The sequence below is a fragment of the Chiloscyllium plagiosum genome, unplaced genomic scaffold (genome assembly GCF_037043375.1).
Source record: "Chiloscyllium plagiosum isolate Xiang-an unplaced genomic scaffold, Cpla_swu_hap1 HiC_scaffold_16, whole genome shotgun sequence".
Classification (NCBI taxonomy): domain Eukaryota; kingdom Metazoa; phylum Chordata; class Chondrichthyes; order Orectolobiformes; family Hemiscylliidae; genus Chiloscyllium; species Chiloscyllium plagiosum.
Genome location: NW_028270154.1, coordinates 18,280,203 through 18,298,542, shown reverse-complemented (window position 1 = coordinate 18,298,542; position 18,340 = coordinate 18,280,203). Strand labels below are relative to the sequence as shown.

The 18,340-nt window shown below is 36.5% G+C and overlaps 1 protein-coding gene across 1 annotated transcript in view; it reads left to right on the top strand.

The window, feature by feature from the left end:
• Positions 1-13,605, top strand: part of rbm27 (RNA binding motif protein 27) — a 145,381-nt gene extending 131,776 nt beyond the window's left edge. The window contains exon 21 of the mRNA XM_043703208.2: positions 10,439-13,605. Coding sequence (XP_043559143.1) covers positions 10,439-10,522 — 84 coding nt within the window. The 3' untranslated portion in view covers positions 10,523-13,605. The remainder of the gene's footprint in view (positions 1-10,438) is intronic.
• The last annotated feature ends 4,735 nt before the right edge of the window (positions 13,606-18,340 follow it).

Genomic DNA, 18,340 nt, shown 5'->3' with positions numbered 1-18,340 from the left:
ATAGTGGAGAACAGTGAAATTGCAAAGATATTAATTGAATGCATTTTATTTGTCTTCACAGTAGAAGACATAAATGTTATGGAAATAATAGGGAGACAGGTGCCTACTGAGAATGTGAAGCTATTTTATCAATAAAGAAGGAGTAATGGAGATATTTTACAATTCATTTTTTGGGATGGGGGCGTTGCTGGCTGGCTAACATTTATTATCTGTTCCTGGTTGGCCTTAAGGTGGTAGTGAGCTGTCTTCTTGAACCGCTGCAGTCCATTTGCTGTGGGTTGAGGAGGGAATTCCAGGATTTTTGATACCGTAACAGTGAAAGAATGGCGATTTATTTCCAAGTCCAGGATAGTGAGTGGCTTGGAGAGGAACTTGAAGATGGTGGTGTTTCCATATATCTGCTGCCCTTGTCCTCGGTAGAAGTCATCATGGGTTTGGAAGGTTCTGCCAGGAGTTTTTGGAAAATAGCAAACCTAACGCCTTTTTTTAGAGAAATGACAGTGTGTGAGAAAATTCAGAAAGATGTAAGGAGATCTCAATGAAACCTATAAAATGCCTGCATGGCTTGACAAGGAAATGCTGGGAAGATTTTCCACTTGTTGCTGAGTTGAGAGCTAGAGGTCACAATAAAAGATTTGCTCTTTAGGACTGAGATGAGGAAGCATTCTTTAAACTCAGCTGTGCAATACATACTTTACCTCAGAATAATATTCAGTTTTGAGGAAAACTAAAATGTTCTGTTGCAAAGGGTAAAATTCGCACTGACATTTAGTGGCTTGCCAAGAAAATGGCTGACTACCTTCTCTAAAGGTAAGGGTTTGAGCTAAAATATGAGTACAATGAAGTGAAGAAGAAAGTTAAATACTGTGGAAGATTTTAGCTTTATTTCAATCACTTATTGAACACTGCATCATACCTTGGCCACGAAATAAAATATTAAAGATTTACTGGGTCTCTATACAGCCTTTTAAGTTAAGTACCTCTGACACCCTTTAATGCACTAGTCAGACCTTGTGTTGTATCAGGTTTTTAATAGTATTTGCAAGTGATGGAGAGCTAAAAGAGTCTGGACATCCTTAAACTATAAAAGGCAGGTAAGAAAACTCATGTATTTTCCACATGAAAATGAAATGAGGAAAAGGTGTGGTGATGCAATGTCATTTGTTTTCACTGATGAAGAAAATCAGTAAAATAGTTGTAAAAATATTTTCCATTCATCCAGGAAAAATGAATTAGTGAGCAGGTCACTCATTAGTTGTAGTTTGAACAGTAATGTTTGAATTTATATTTGGAACAGTATATAGTGTTCCAGTGAGCACTGACTCAGCAAGAGCATGACATTAATAAGTCAGTAGTGTACTTTTTTAGAGCAAGGCCTGCATATCCATCTTTGTCTTGATTTTAATTTCACTTGCCCCATATTATTGATTGATCCCTTTTCCTTTCGTTTTTACAATTCTGGTGGAGCTAACTGATGCCAGAAAAGAACAAACCTGTTCAGTGATAAATGTTGATTTTACCTATTGTGCTGTAAGGTCACATTAGTTGGACTTGACCGACAGCACTCGGACACCCCTGCTTTTGTTAGAAAGGGAATTGATTTTCCAGAGTCAACCTCCTGGAAGTATGGAACGCAGTATTCCAATTTTGGTTGCAGCAAATCCTTTATCCCTCTTTTGTCCTCCTCAATTACCAGATAAATTTACTTATTCCTTTTGTAGTTAAACAGATCCAAAGTTCCATTTAATGGCAGTAATTAATAGAATCACTGGGTGGCCCTCCAACATCCTGGCTTCTGTGTTAGTTGACATTGTTAGTGGTTCTTATTCCTGAAATACAGTCCCATCTGCTTCAAATCTGCTGCTATTATTTCACTGCTCAGAAAAAAAAACAAACTCTTGATCCAACTGCTTTGGTAAATCATCTTGCCAACTTCAATTGCCCTTTCTTTTTAAGTCATTGGACATGTTGCCCTCCAGACCCACAAAGCACCATGTTTGAATCCCTCTAATTAGATTTCTTCTCAAGATTAGAATTGGATTTCATTACCAAAATAACCCTTATCAACATTATAAATGATATCCTACGTGACTGATGAATGTAATCGGTTCCTCCTTGTTGTTCTTGGCTAGTCTGCAGCCTTTGACATAAATTATAATTTCATCCTCTTCCAACTCTTCTCAACCATTACTTAGATGGGTAAAACTGTATTGCTTGATTCCATTCTTTGTCTATCGATTTGACAATCACCTGCAGTTGGTTCACTTCCTGCTCCTGGATTTTTGCCCCCTCCTCCCAACCCCACTTTCTCTGCCACAAGCTTCAGCTTGATGATGTTATCAACTTCATTCCCATCCTATTTCGTAGCCCCTCCATTGTCTTGAAATAGTCAGACTATTTGTCTAAATCCAGATGTGCTGCAAATTCATCCTTTTATGTTTGAAAGACAGAAGTAATTTTTTTATTCCCTTTACAAACTCTATTCTTTAGCTATTGACTTCATCCCTCTCCCTGGCAACTGTCCAATGTTAAAAAACAGCATTTCCAACTTTGGTTTTCTGTTCCATCAGTGCCATGAAACTCAACTATGCCAATGCATTCCTGATGAACTTCCCATGCTCAATCCTCAAACTTGAGGTCATCCAAAGCCCTGCCACTTATGTCTTACCTTTCACCAATTCGTCTTCACTCTTTCTAGTGTGCTCACCCAACATCATTGGCATTGGCTTAAGCATGTCCATAATTTTAATTTCTCACCCTTGTTTTTAGATTCCATTATGGATCCCACCAACACTCCTCCAGCCCTATATCTCTTCTGTGTTTGTGTACTTCTACTTCTACACATTCAGATTTAGTTCTAATCAAATCCCTAAGCTCTGGAACTCCCTCCATAAACTTCCCCACAATTTATTTTATCTATTCAAGAGATGTGGCTGTTGCTAGCTTAGTCAACATTTATTATCCATCCCTAATTGCCCTGAGTCGAAGAGTGTGGTGCTGGAAAAGCACAGCTGGTCAGGCAGCATCCAACGAGCAGGAGAATCTACGTTTTGAGCGTAAGCTCTTCAGGATGAAAAGCTCATGCTCGAAACATTGATTCTCCTGCTCCTCAGATGCTGCCTGATTGGCTGTGCTTTTCCAGCACCACACTCTTAGACTCTGATCTGCAGTGCTCACTTTCTCCCAGTCTAATTGCTCTGAGGCCAGTTAAGAGTCGGCCACATTGCTGTGGTTCTGAAGTCAAGCGTCAGTTAGATAAGGAAGGCAGTTTCCTTCCCTAAAGGACATCAGTGAACCTAATGGCTTTTTCTTGACAATCGACAATGATTTCATAATCTTCATTAAACTTTAAAATTGAAATTTTTATTGAATTCAAATTCCACTATCTACCGTGGTGAGATTTGAACCTGGGGTCTTTGGATTAATAGACTAGTGTTAATAGCAGTAAGTCATTGCCTTCCCATTTAATCCTGTAAGAAGTTCCTTAAGGCCTTTGACAGGGTTAAAAAAGTTTTGACAGGCTTTTGGTCATCTGCCAGAGTATCCCCACATAACTGTTTATTTCAGTGCTTCCTTAATGAAATTGTAATTGTTCCAAAATTGAGATTGTTCTTCTCGTTTTGCTATAGAGATCCTTTTTGGATAGCATGCTGGTTCTGGGAACATACAAGTTAGGAACAAGAGTAAACCAGTCAATCCCTTGAGCTAGTGCCATTTGAGAACACCATGACTGATTTGATTATGACCTCAGCTCACCTTTCCTGCATATCCCCGATATCCTTTGACTCTTCCATTTATCAAGAATATATCTAAGTCAGACTTAAAGCTATTCAAGGACCCTACTTTCCCCGCTCTTTGGGAAGAGAATTGCAGTCACTATGAAAGAAAACCTTACCCCTCAGATAATGTACATTATATCATCAATCAGATGTCTTGCACTTTACAAATTGTTTCTCTGTATCTGGCAGCAGCAAAAAAAGATGCATGTCAGTTTTGGTAACTTTCAAATGTCCTTTATCAAAGTTCTGACCTGTTTCATTAGTTCATTTTTCTCTTATTTTCTTGGAAGTCCTCTGCAAAGTATAACATCTGCCACTTAATATAAGTAATTTAGCACACTGGTTTGTTTCACTCAATATTTCTCAGTATTATTGCTTTGAGGTTTGCTTGACAAGATCTTGTGATGAGCCATTTGCTGGGTGAAGCCTTCATTTTTGTCATATCCCTTTCAGAACAAGTAGACTGCAAACTATTTTGAAACCATGTGAATTGGTTTCTTGATAAAGACATAATTGGGTTGCGCAAATGCTTATGTGACTGGTTGCCAGGGGAATGAACAACTAAGAAGCTCATTGTAGTCAGGTAGGGTAACCCATTTTTTAATTTGTTAGTTCAGGAAACCTGGGAATCATACCAAGAGTAAGCAAGATAGGTTGTCTCTGAATGGAACCATTTTTAATTGACAATTTGATTGATTTCCTGGTGTTGAAAAGTCTCTGAAAATAGAGCAGATGTTTTTATTGTATGTGTTTTCTAGTTGGAAAAGATAGGATAAGTGAAGGATTGTGCCCATTGCTGCTGTTGAAATAATACCAGAGTCTCTGCACCATTTAAAGGAGTTGTGAAAGTGAGTTTCTGGGATTCTGTGCCATCAGGACTCCTGACCCAAGTGAGAGAGTTTGTAGAAGGTGCCTTGTTTTTGGTAACAGTGCTTGGGAACTTTGGTTCCTGGCGACCAAAGTGGCAACATGATCGGATGAGAAGTGAGATATCGTACAAAATGGAAGCAGAGTGCAAAGATTCTGAGATTAATTATTTGCAAGGGAAGTAATGGGAGTGCTCATAAACACCTGCATTGTTTTCCTGAACTATTTAAACTGCCACTTGATATTATTGAAATAACCCTTGCTTGATTTTTTTAAAATGTTTTAATTCTTGATTTTATATGTTTTGTTACAGTGTCAGTTTTAAGAAGTGAAGTCTTGTCCACTGATTTTTCTGCCCATTGACTTTATGTGGAATTGTTCATTTTTAAAAGTTATTGGTTTCTATGGGGATTGTAATATAGTCCACAGTTTTTTTTGAGTACTTGAATGGCATTGTTCTGATGCTCACAATTTGCAGGAGATTTTGATTTAACAGTGATCTGAATAGATAACAGTAGCAACTCTCATAGCAGAATTTAACACTGAATTATTTGCTTTAGAACTTATTAACATGTGAGTACAAATTTATCCAAGTATCAACAGGCTCCTTTAAAAGAATTGTATAATTATGAAGAATGAGTAGTAGTACTCTTTAAACATTGTCACTTTGCATGAATACATTATTCACTATTCGACAGTAGAATTTCCCTGTGAACTCTTGGAGCAAAAGTAGTTGTTTGAAAGAGACTAAATGCAGTGACTTCACTTTAAACCTGGAAAGGTCTAAACAAAAAATGATTTTCCAGTGTTCATTCCTTCACATCATGTAGACTTAATTGTTTCAAGGAGTACTGCTTCTCCATCTGACTTCTTTTCAAGTATTATTTGGACAGAGAGATTTGAATCTATTGTTCATTGATAGGAATGTTACTAATCAGCCAAGTGTCATGCAACTTTTCAGACGACTGGACAAATCCTGGCAGTTCAGCTGCAGATAGAAGTTTTGAACACACATTGCTTCAATAATATTGTTCAGGATCAATGTTTTTGAAGAATGACACTGCACAAATTTGCCAATCACACCATGGTTTTAAGTCCTACATCTTTATCGCTGTTCACTGTCTCAGGGTATCCCAACATATTATGTAACCAATTTGGTACTTGTGTAGCAGCAGTTGTAATATTGGAAATGTGGCAACAGAAGTACAAACAGGAAAATTCCTTCCACAGGAAATAATTTGATAATGACCAAATAATCTCTTCTTGGTTTAAGAGGCATTTTATACCATATTCCAAATAATGATGCCAGCCCATAGCATTTACTATTACCTATATCTTATTCTTGTTGTCACTATAATAGTCCTTCACGTAATTTGAATGTGTGGATAGTTAGCATGATTGCACTCCCCAAGGAGCTTGTGCTTTTAGTAGTCAACTTCTGACCAGGCTGTGAAAGTCATGTGTTTTGGATGTTGATTAATGGGAAACCACTAAAATCTTGCAAGAGTGTTCAGGATAGTAAGTTGCAGTCTTAAACTGGAGTCCTCATCTGGTCAATATACTGGAGTCTTATTGTACTGTGATTGTTCAGGCATTCCTATTTCTTATAGTTTAAGAAAATATTACATAGAAATAGGGCTTAGTTCGGTGGTGAAGCAAAATTACAACAATCCCATGTTTTCAATTCATAAATGAACCCAGAACTCTTACTGATTACTACAGGATCTCCTTTCAAAATGTTTATCCTAGTTCAGCCTACTGTTTGGTACTTGGGTGACTTGATATATTAAGCAGTGGAACTTTCAAGGATGCAGTGCTCTCTCTCTTCCATGCGCATTGAAATTTAACTTAGGATTTAATTTAGTTTACCATCCAGATGAGAGCATTTAGTTTTGCTGCAGCTTTCCAATTCTTGTAATTAATTTTTTTAAAAATTTGAAACTGTTTGCTGTCCTAACTCCAACCCATGTTGTTGAATACATATCTGAGAATGTCAGAGATTGCAGTATATGTTTGCCTTGAGGATATGGCTATAACAAGCTATGATTGATGCTGTTTGCATTATATTGTGCAATATGCCTGACAATTGAAAATAAACTGCTTACAAAACAACTTGCATGTAAACCGAGCAGGTGCACATTTCAAAATTATCTAGTCATACTTTGCACTTGCTTTATTTAGAGCGGCTTTTTTTAAAGCAAGAAAGCTTTAGACCTGAAACTGCCAGTGAATCTCTGTTCGGGCATGATTGTTCCCTTTGTATTTTTTACATTCCATTAAAATTTCTGAAAGATTAGACATTGCTTTGTTAGTTTTTTTATATTGTACACATTGAGAAATAAAGCAGCAAATGGAAACTGAGCAGAGGATGCAGAAACAAGAAACTTGAGTTGCTAAGCTGACAGAAGAAAATGCCTTATTAACCAAGCTCCATCTTATGTGGTGATGATTGAATCTTCTGCCAACATTCATGCAGTGGACCCAAAATACTGACTTCAAACATGTGAATATGATGACACAGGAGAAGTATACAAGTTAAAATTGTTTCATTCAAGAAGAATTCTCTTTTTTCCCAAATTCACATCACTTTACAGGGATGCAAATGAAATTGTTTGATTCTTTATCACAAATAATTGTCCAAATTCTAACTTTGAAACGTATTGATTATAATCCTTCCATTTCTTTATTGGCCCTGGACAATATCTGAGCTGATATGACAATCATATTAATGCAGTGTGCATAGGATGTGACTTTACTCTGACAATACGTGAATCCATGACTCCCCTCAGAGCCAAATATTTCCTTCATTTAATTCCGTTTCAGCTGCAAAATAGTGAATTTTTATTTTTTTTTTTGCTAATCACTTCCCCATTTCTGTCTTTCCTGGGTCTGTCATGTTCTGTTCCAAGTGTTGATTGTTAAAATGTGACCTTGAGCAATGAATAACAGAAGCAGAACAAAATACTGAAAAATAATCAAAATGTCAGCAGCATCAGTAGGAAAAAAAGTTAATGCTTCAGATCTGTAACTTTTATTAGAACTTAGCAAAATGGCAGACGGTTATTCTTACTGTCGAAAGTAAGACAGCCGAGCAGCTGTGCATACACACTCGTGTACACCCTAGTCAGAAGGAACTCTGGCTGATTCGACCACCACCTTGATCTAACCAGTTGTATTGATACAATTGTAATTCCCATATCTACTGCCCTTCTTGAGATGGAATTTCTAACCAAAAGTCAGGAGTCTGATGGAAACAGATTAGTTGTATCTTGGGTAATACTGTTACCTATTAACTCTTCAGCCACCCAGTTCCCAAGATTTCAGCTGTTAAAGCTCAAGCCACTCTAGCCTTTTTATACTTCTAATTTGCAAGTTTGTCCAATGGGCATTTTGTAAGGCTTCTTTAGGAATTAATTTGGAAGGCAGATCTTTAAACCGGCATGCCTTAGCTATGGTAACAGCAACAATTTGAGGTGTATATTATTATTTAAACATCGATTTAAACTCTGCAACGAATCTTCAAGATTCCAGAATATATTTGCAATCTAAAGTTTGGAGTTTCCTGCAGTTGGCCTTTGGAGTAAACACTAGATTTTTTTTAACTAAACATGTATTACCACGTAAATATTTTAAAAATCATGAATTGATTCAATGTTTTACTTGTGCTAATAGGGCATTTCAACTCTCTTTTGTTTTATTTGCCACTGTGACATAGTCATAGAGATTCTTTCTGGCATGGAGAAGAATGAAGTATTAGTAATGGATTAGTAATCCAGAGACCCAGATTAATGTTCTGGATTCAAAACCTACTATGGGTAAATGGTAGAATTTTGTTTGGAAAAGCAGTAATGTTTTAAGTTTTTTTTTACTAAGCTAACTGAGTGTTGATGAGAGCTAAAATTTTTGATGCATAGGTGTTGAAAAGCTTATGATAAAGACTGATATACCAAATTTGTCAGCAAAGCTGAAGCACATGAAATAATTGGGTAGCATGGATGTCAAGCTAATTGAGCAACTAATCAGAGCAGTGATGGACAGGAGGAATTCATATTGTATATAATCCATATAGGGTTACCAAAAGGTTACGTATATGGAATGAGCTGCCAGAGGAAGTGGTGGAGGCTGGTACAAATACAGCATTTAAAAAGCATCTGAATAGTTAAAGGAATAGGAAGGTTTTAGAGGGATATGAGCCAAGTGCTAGCAAATGGGAGTAGATTAGGTTAGGATATCTGGGCGGCATGGACGTGTAGGGTCTGTTTCTGTGCTGTATATCTCTATGACACTATGGTGTTAGGATCTTTGCTTTCCTTGCTATGTAATAATGACTTAGACTTGGATGGAAAGGCAGGTGTTTCAAAATGTGCAAATAAAACAAATCTTGAAAGTATTGTGAACAATGAGGAAGGTGGCGTTAACCTTCAAGAGGATATAGACATGCTGGTGGCATGTGAGGACAAATGACATAAAATTTAATGCAGAGATGTGTGGGGCAATATATTTTGAAAGGAAGAAATGAAGGAGGCAATACTAAAATAAAGGTTACAATTTCAAAGGAGTATTGTATGATTGTATAATTCTGCAGGAGCAGAGGCACTTTGAGTGTATAAGTGCATAAATTATTGAAGGAGAAGTTACTAAAGCTTGTGGGATCTTGGGCTTTATGTTCAAGAACCTAGAGGACAAGTGCAAGGAAATCTTTTGTGAATCTATATAAAATATAAATGGAGTAATGTCTGATTTTCAGATGGATGTACTTGTGTCAGAGAGGTCGTAGAAAAAATTCACATGGATGTTTTGAAGGATGAGAAACATCAGTTACTTAGTTTGGAGATGCTGCCAGGAAAGAGGAGATTCAGACAAAATTTGGTAAATGGGCTCACATTCACCAGATTTATAGGCCAATTGCACCAAGAGGAAGGAAGAGTTCCCAGTGTTGGAAGAATCCAGAACTAGTGGCCACCGATTCAAAGTGAATAAACGGAGCAATGCCGCATGACAAAAACTTCATTAAATAGCAGTGGTTATGATCTGGAATGTACTGCCTGGGGATGTGGTTGCAGTAGATTAAATTGAGATGAGCAGTGCATTGGATAATCATTTGAGAAAATATTTATAGGGAAATGGGAGAGAAAATGAGACAAGTTAACTTAACCTTGCAGAGTATGGGGAGACACACAAAATAGCTTTTGTTGCTTTTTTTTTTGATTTATGGGAATACAAAGTATTCCCAACTAAATTTCTGCTACCATGGTATTAATCTGCATCATCAAAACTTTGCCTTTCCGATCTGATCAAATTGTACTCTTCAGACTCTAACTGTCTCATTTATAAGGTACGTTGAAGTTAAAGAATGGAAACAGCTCTCCGACCTGACATAGCCGAGCTGATGTTTATCCTCCAAATTGGTCCTGCATTCATCCTATGTTCTCATATCTCATTAGTAACCTACCTGATTTAATTCTAATTGGTGTTTGTGCGTTCTGTTCTAAATGTCACACAAGTTTTAATACCTACTCAGCACCACCAACCATTCCAATCACCTGTAGCTTTAATCACTCTATTTCATTTCCTCCTAATGCCAAACGTCTAGTACTTCCAAAAGGTGTTTGTGCCATGTTGCTTTTGTTTGCTGACTTTATATCTGGGGGAAAAAAGGGACAGATATGGGATTTATAACTTTCTACGGAAGTGTTTAATTATCCCACTTACCGTTTACATCAAATATGGTTGATTGTTCCAAGGTTTTAAAGTTTAGCTTGTAAGCATTTTTCTTTTCTTGCCTTCCCAAGGCATCAGAACCTGTGGATCCTTTCTTTCGTGAAGATGACGATGATGAAGATGATGATGATGAATCTCGCTCCTGGAGACGATGATGGGATTTAGAACACTCACTCTATCGTCATGAACTTTTGTGCATTTTTTTGTGTTTAAATATATTTACTAATTTTACAGAAACATTTTTATTGTATTTAAAGAAAAAAATGGGTTTGCAACATTTTTGTGAAAATGACAAAAAGCTTAGTATTTTGCTTTCAATGCTTTTAGGATACCTACCCCAAAGGAGGAAAATCACAGAATGTGTCAGGAAATAAAATGGGAGATAAGGAATAACTAGATGTACATTCTGCTTGTAGCAGAGGTTCTTGTATGAATGTATATTAAAATTGTGTATATACTTAGCCTTTTTTTGATGAAAAGAAAGAGCATTTAAGCTTGTAAGTAAATTTTTGATAGTCTTTTTTTCCTCCTTTCAAAAAAAGATTAAGTCACCAGAATACATCTTGCAAGGAAAGTGAGCTTGTAGCAGGTATTGAGTTCTACATTTTAAAAGAAGAACTGGTTGGAAAGGCAATAGAGTGGTTGCTATATTATTTGGGGAATTCAAAGAACTTTCATGTTTCTCCTCAGCAGTTTTGATGGGCCAGACAGTGACTTTTTGGTAAACATATGAAAAAGAAATGCTGTAGAACCAAGAGGACCACTGTTAATCGATAGGAAATTTAATTTGATTGAATATAGTAATCCTTGATGAGACATATAAATGGTAATTGTTTACAAAAGTGAAATGCATTTAAAGCTGCAGTGTCCAACTAATCAAAATTTCAATACTAGACTAAATTTATTAATTTACTATTTATTGAAACCATTTTTTTGTTTAAAATTGCAATTTATATGCATATTCATTGCTTGAGTTTTCTATGGTTCCTGTTGACTGTTATTGATCCATTTTTTACATTTAGTCCTCACTGCTGTCATCTTATGACAGTTAAAGTATTAAAATGCTAATGAATACATCACGTTTGATATCCCACTGATGTGCTGGTAGGGGAGTGACATTGTACTTCGGTGGATTCATTTATTCAGCCTCAGCTGTTCCCTCAAGTCAAGATGTTAGTTTTGTTAAAAGAGCAAGATTGCTCTTTATATTTCAGTCAATTAGTAGATCAGAAAAAAAGTATTACTTATATCTGACAATATAGATGCTATGAATAGAAATGCTTCATGTACAGAAGCAATTTTCATTGTCAAAGAATCTCTTAATAACCTATCCCCAATTGCTATCCTATGATTCAGTCTGGCAAGTGTAGATATTTGGACATCAATTAAAGACAGGTTGAAGACTTCACGTATCAAGTTCCATGGCAAGTTTAAAAAATAGTAGTTATTTCTTTCTTATCATATCTGAGTAAGCGGTAAATTTGAATTGTTATGATTATTTTTACAAGTAAAATGGCTCACTGTGCTCTTGTAAGTCTTTATGTGGAGTACTTCATCCACAATAACAATCTCCATGCAGTTGCATCCAGTAACTTCCAGTCAACATGTATAGTAATAAATTTCTTTCTTTTCTTGCTTTTATAACCCGTTTGTTGCAAAATTGGACTTGCAAATATTTGAATCCAGAGTAAAATATTGAATTCTCATAGATCGTCATGGAGTTATACTTTCATGTATTTTTACTTACAGTAAAACATTGACTATTTCTTATTTCACAAAGTCCGATAGAATCACAGAATCAGACAAGTCATCACGTTTATACAGAATATCTTAGAGACCCTATTAATATGCCTATTGAAGGCAACAAACTGGAGATTAGAAATAAATCATTAAACAGAAATACAAAGTATCAATGTAAAACCCTTCAGGATTTTAATATCCTTAAATAAATATGCACTTAATGGGTGCATATTTAACTACATTCTAGTCTTCATTTTCAATTTTAAGGAAATGCAGCTTTAAATGAAATATCAACAGAGCTTACTGCAAATGTAAAAGACAAAGGAACTGGTGAAATACAGATGTGTAAAACATTGTATTAAGTGTGGGCTATTTGCAGTTACTGAAACCAAATCTTAACTATACCATTTGTACCATTGTCATAATGTTTCTGGATTGTGGGAGATTCCAGCATACAGGGTAGTATCTTTTGGCATATTGAAAACCCCTGAATTTTTAACATTTGTGTTGCACAGTTTCTTTAAAAGAGAACGCTACTGTTGACTGGAATATTTTAAACATAGTTTTGATGACTATTTCATAAGAATACATTTAAATGTGAAGAACTTGAAACAGTGCCATCTTGTGACTAAAAATATAACCTACCATCACTGTTCTACCACAACCTATATCTGAGTAACTTCATAAATTCCTGCAGAAAGCAACCACTTTATGTAGATACTAGTTAACAACAATAATGGTCTGATAGTAGAATTCTCAGTAACATTTATTTAAGAACATTGCAGCACCATGAAAAACTGTCCTTGGAACACATGCAGTTGCTCCTGTATGTTTGCAAATGTAATTGATATACTGTAAATCATATGGCATGGCTGACATGAAAAGTAACCAGATATTGATTAACATTTTTCCCTCCCACTTTTCATCAGAGTGAATGGTCCTAGAGAGTATTTTCAAGACAGGAATTTTATTTTTGGTATCAGAAAATTGTTTGTTTAAATAAATGATGGGAGAAAATGCATGATTTTACGTTTCATGGTAAATTGTATCATCTGAGCCCCTTGGGGTGGTGTTTTATAATTATAGTATCTGCCTTACAGGAAGTCATTTCTGGTACAATATTTATTTTACCATAAGTTATGCAACTCAAGCTACCATCAATCACTTCCTAAACATTTAAAGTAGAATCCAAGAGTCAAAGTTTAGCTATCTTAACCTAGCTGAGATTGATTTTGACTATAATAACCCTTTAACATTAACCTGTAATGCACAGAGTTGGATTTGTCATTTCAACTTCTCGTCAACTATTCTGTAGGATTTCTATAACGTTTTTCTTTGGCCTGTCTACTCCTTTCAATCTTAAGAAACTATTGTTTCTTTTGCTTTATACTCCTGCATTATTCATTTAGAATGTGGTTGGAAAACTCATGAATAGAACACTGCAATTGTCTCTTCCAATTTTTATACACAACATTTGCCAACGTGAAGAGGGAGGAGGGATAGAGTGAAGCTATAGTCTGAGGTCATTGCCATTTGATCTTCAAGGGAAATATCTATGTGGATTAAATTTTAAAAAGTGCATAGTGTGAAAGGAAACTCATTGCAGTTTTTTTGAAGCTGTTAAAAATTGCGATTGTAGATTTTTTTTGTGGGGAAGAACAGTCAGATATCATATCTTTTTTCTTTTGTAAGTAAATACTTGTATAATAGAATTTGTTCAGAATTGTGGACATGTAGAACATCAATGTATTTTTAGGTTGTTTATGCTAAAATGTGAATTTGGTGCAGGTTTCTTGCACTTTTCAGTAAAATGTTACTTCTTTGGGTGATATTGTTGCTGAATTTGTAACAGTTTATACGTTCAAATTTATGTCTTTATTTCTGTTTTACTGATTGTATCTGAATTTCTAATAGAGGCATGTTCACATTTGAAATAAAGTCTCGCAGTGGAATGGTTTGAAATATGACATTAAAAGATGCAAATTATACTACATGGATATGGAGGGGAAAAAAATGAAAAATATTGAAAAGAATGATTAAAATGAAAGAAGTTTAAAAGAATGAAATAAAAATGGAAAAAACTTTAGAAAAAAAGATTTTAAAAAAATTAGTCATCTTAAAAAAAAGAACCATTCCAAAAAAAAGTAACAAATTTCACAAAAGAGCTATAACCAATTGCAATATTCTGTTTATTTGCTAATTATGTTTTGTTTCAGCTGGAGAGTAGCTTGTTTTTTGCCAGAGACTGTAAGTATAAAATTCACCAACTGAAATATGAGTATGTTCCATAGCCAATTGGATACAAAATTATCTTGTAAAATCACACCAGAGTGTGGTGGTAGAGGGTTGTTTTTGGACTGGAGGCCTGTGACCAGTGATGCGCTGCAAGGATTGGTGCAGCATCCACTGGTTTTTGTCATTTATATAAATGATTTGGATGTGAAAATAAGGAGGTATAGTTAGTAAATTTGCAGATCACACCAAAATTGGTGGTGTAGTGACAGTGAAGAAGGTTATCTCCAAGAACAACAAGACCTTGATCAGATGGGTCAGCAGGCTAAGAAGTGGCAAATGGAGTTTAATTTAGATATGTGTGAGGTGTGGCATTTTAGTAACGAAAACCAGGGCAGGACTTGTATGGTTAATGGTAGTGTCCTGGGGAGTATTGCCGAACAAAGAGACCAAGGTGTGCAGGTGCGTAGTTCTTTGAAAGTGGAGTTGCAGGTACACAGTGGTGAAAATGACTTTTGGCACACTTGCCTTCATTGCTCAGTGTACTGAGTATAGGAATTGGTGAAGCCACTTTCAGAAAACTGCGTTCAGTTCTTGTCTCCCAGCTGTAGGAATGATGTTAAACTTGAAGGGTTCAGAAAAGATTTGCAACAATGTTGCTGAGATTCAAGGGTTTGAGCTGTAGGGAGAAGTTGAATAGGCTGAGGCTTTTTTTTTTACTGGAGTGTCAGAGGCTGAGGGGTGACTTTAGAGGTTCATAAAATCATGAGGGACATGGATAGGGTGAATAGTCAAGATCTTTTTTTCCCTAAGTGGGGAGAGTCCAAAAGTAGAGTGCATTGGTTTAAGGTGAAAGGAGAAAGATTTAAAAGGGGCCTAAGGGTAACTTTTTCACAAGGAGGTTGATGCGTGTTTCAAATGAATTGCCAGAGGAGATAGTGGAGGCTGGTACAATTACAACATTTTGAAGGCATCTGGGTGGGTACAGGAATAGCAAGGTTTAGAGAGATATGGATGACAGGCTGGCAAATGGGACAAGATCAGTTTAGGATATCTAGTCCCAGTGGATGAATTTGATGGAAGATCTATTTCCGTGCGGTATAACTCTGTCGAGGCACTAAATTTAGAAATGCTTTGTATATATTCATGATCTAACGTAAAGAACTTGTAGTTACAGTCTTTGGTTGTGAGTTTTTAACTAGCTCCAAAACAAAATTTATAAGTAAACTCTATGAAAGCTAAAAGCTGAAATTCTGAGGCCAAATAAAATGGCAAGTTTCTTCACATCTATGAAGAAAAAATTGGATTTTTTCTTTTCAAATTGACCTTTCATCAGAATCATATAACAAGGAGTCTGCCAGAGGTCAACTGGTTAACTCGTCTTTTCTCTCAAGAAGCAGATATACCTGCTGTGCATTTCCAGTAGTGTTTGGTCTTATTTCAGTTTACAATGGCTTAGTCAATGGCAGACTTGCTTATCGACATCTTTCTGACCTGTCATCATATTTTGGTGTGCTTATTAACTAGGGATCTGTTGAGCTGTTCAACTTCAAGAGGAGGAGATCTTGTCCCTGTGCAGTTTTTTTTTATATAGCCGAGTGACAATTGTTCTGATTCTGATTTTATAGGATGAGGCAAAATGACAGGTACCTAACTCTGATCATTGATCATTGTTCCTGAGCTCTTGATTGTCCTGAGCCAGACAGCTAACATCTGTATTCTTTCAACCTGAAGCATTAACTTTATCTATCTCTCTCTCTCTCTCTCTCTCTCCCCACAGAAGCTGCCAGATCTGCTGAGTATTACCAACATTTCCTGTTTTTGTAACTGACATTTGAATTTTCCTCTGTTATCCATCAGGAGATGTAACAAAGTACTGAATTATCGAAGAATATGTAAGTACGGGATTTTTTTACTTTAAAAGTTGATTCTGCTTATGATAGAATTTACAGGAAGTACAATAGTGCATTATGCAGTGTTTTATTTTAACCTTATTTCCCTAACTTGTTCCAGAATATTATTTCCTTTTCAAATATTTAATTTTGTTTCAAAAATTTGTTTTGGACTTGCCTTTCATAGCCTTTTCTGGTAAAATGTTCCACATTCTATTATATTCCCAATGAAAGAAAGAAAACTCCCAAATTACTCCTGTATTCTTTATGTATAACCTCAGTCTTCCTGGATGTTCGAGTTACTTAAGGTAGTTATTTAAGATTGTATTTAGTGTTTGTTTTTAATTAAAATGGTTAAAATTATTTTATTTTAAACCCTGGAACCAAATCTTGTGGCTCCATTGTTTCAGGAAATAACTGGAGGTGGCAGAGTGGTCTAGTTGCTGTCCTGGTAATTCAGAGATTAGGTAATGTTTCATGGTTCTGAGTTCACAGCATCTGGTGGAATTTGAATTTTAAAAATCGGGACTTAAAAATCTAATGATAATCAGGAGAATAGGTGTTTATTACAATCAATGTAGTTCACTCATATCCTTTAGAGACAAAAATCTACCATCTTTACCTGCACTAGCGTACAAGTGACTCTGGACCCACAGCAATGTGGATGACTCTTAAGTGCCTAAGCCATGGCAAGCTAGTGAGCTATATCAAACTGCTTAAAACATCTTCAAGAATGTAACCAGATGGACTACCTGGCATCAATCTAGAACTGGAAAAGGTAACTGCATGCTTAGCCCTGGGGACCCTGCGAAGCCCTTCCTATAGACAATTCAAGAACTCTTTCAAGCTGCAGCCTGACATAGTCAAAATTTCAGATTTTACTTTACAACATCCGAGGTACCACATTCAACATCCCCAGTGGAACAGACCCAACAGAGTTAGTGGCATGGTGCTTTACAGTTGCAAGAGAGTGGCCCCGGGTATCCTCAACATCAACTCCACATCTTGTGAAGTCTCATAGCATCAGTTGATGCACCTCCATTTAGAAGAATCATTCAGAGTGCTGTGGACACAGAATGTACTCCAGACCGTGATTTTGTTGTCCATCATCACAAGTGGCTCAGGAGCACGATGACTGACTGAACTGATGGGTTCCTAAAGGACATAGTTGCTATAGTGCATCTCGGTCCAATGGTGAGGATGCCAACAAAATGGAAAAACAAACTTGACCTCATCCTCACCAATTTACCTGCTCCTGATGCATTTGTTCACAACAGCATCTTAAGTTTGACTGCTGCTTAGGCCTTCTGGAAATTCAGTCCTGTCTTTACATTTAGGATACCCTCCATCTTGGCACTAGTATCGTGCCAAAAGGCATAAGCTTCACAGATCGAGCATTTCAATATTGGGCAGGCATGAAGCTGTTTGGGTTGAGACTGTGTTGCTTGAAAAGCACAGCAGGTCGGGCAACATCCGAGGAGAAGAAAAATCAACATTTCGGGCAAAAGCCCTTCATCAGGAATCAAGGGCTCCAACCCGAAACGTTGATTTTCCTGCTCTTCGGATGCTGCCTGACCGGCTGTGCTTTTCCAGCACGCAGTCTCAACTCTGATCTCCAGCATCTGCAGACCTCACTGTCTCCATGAGGCTGTATGGGCTATCTGCATCTGCAGAATTGTGTTCGCACACAATATGCAACCTTGTGCCCTAGCATATCCTCCATTCTACCATTAAGCCAAGGGTCCAGTCCTGGTTAAAGAGTGCAGGAGGGCATGTTGGAACAGCAGCAGCATAAATAAAATTCAGCCTGGCTATTCTGTGTAAGAGAGGACAATTTGTGTACAAAATAAATAAGCAGCAAGTAACAGGCGGAACTATGTGAATTCATAACCAATTAATCAGATCTGATTTCTGCTATACTGCTATATCCAGTTGTGAATGGTGGCAGACTATTTAAAAAAAACTCACTGGACAAGGAAGTTCCATAAATATCCCCATCTTCATTGATGAACGGGCCCAACACCACAATGCAAAATGCAAGACTGAAACATTTGATATAATCTTCAGCTGACATGTTGAATAGATCATCCATTGCTGCCCTCATTCCAC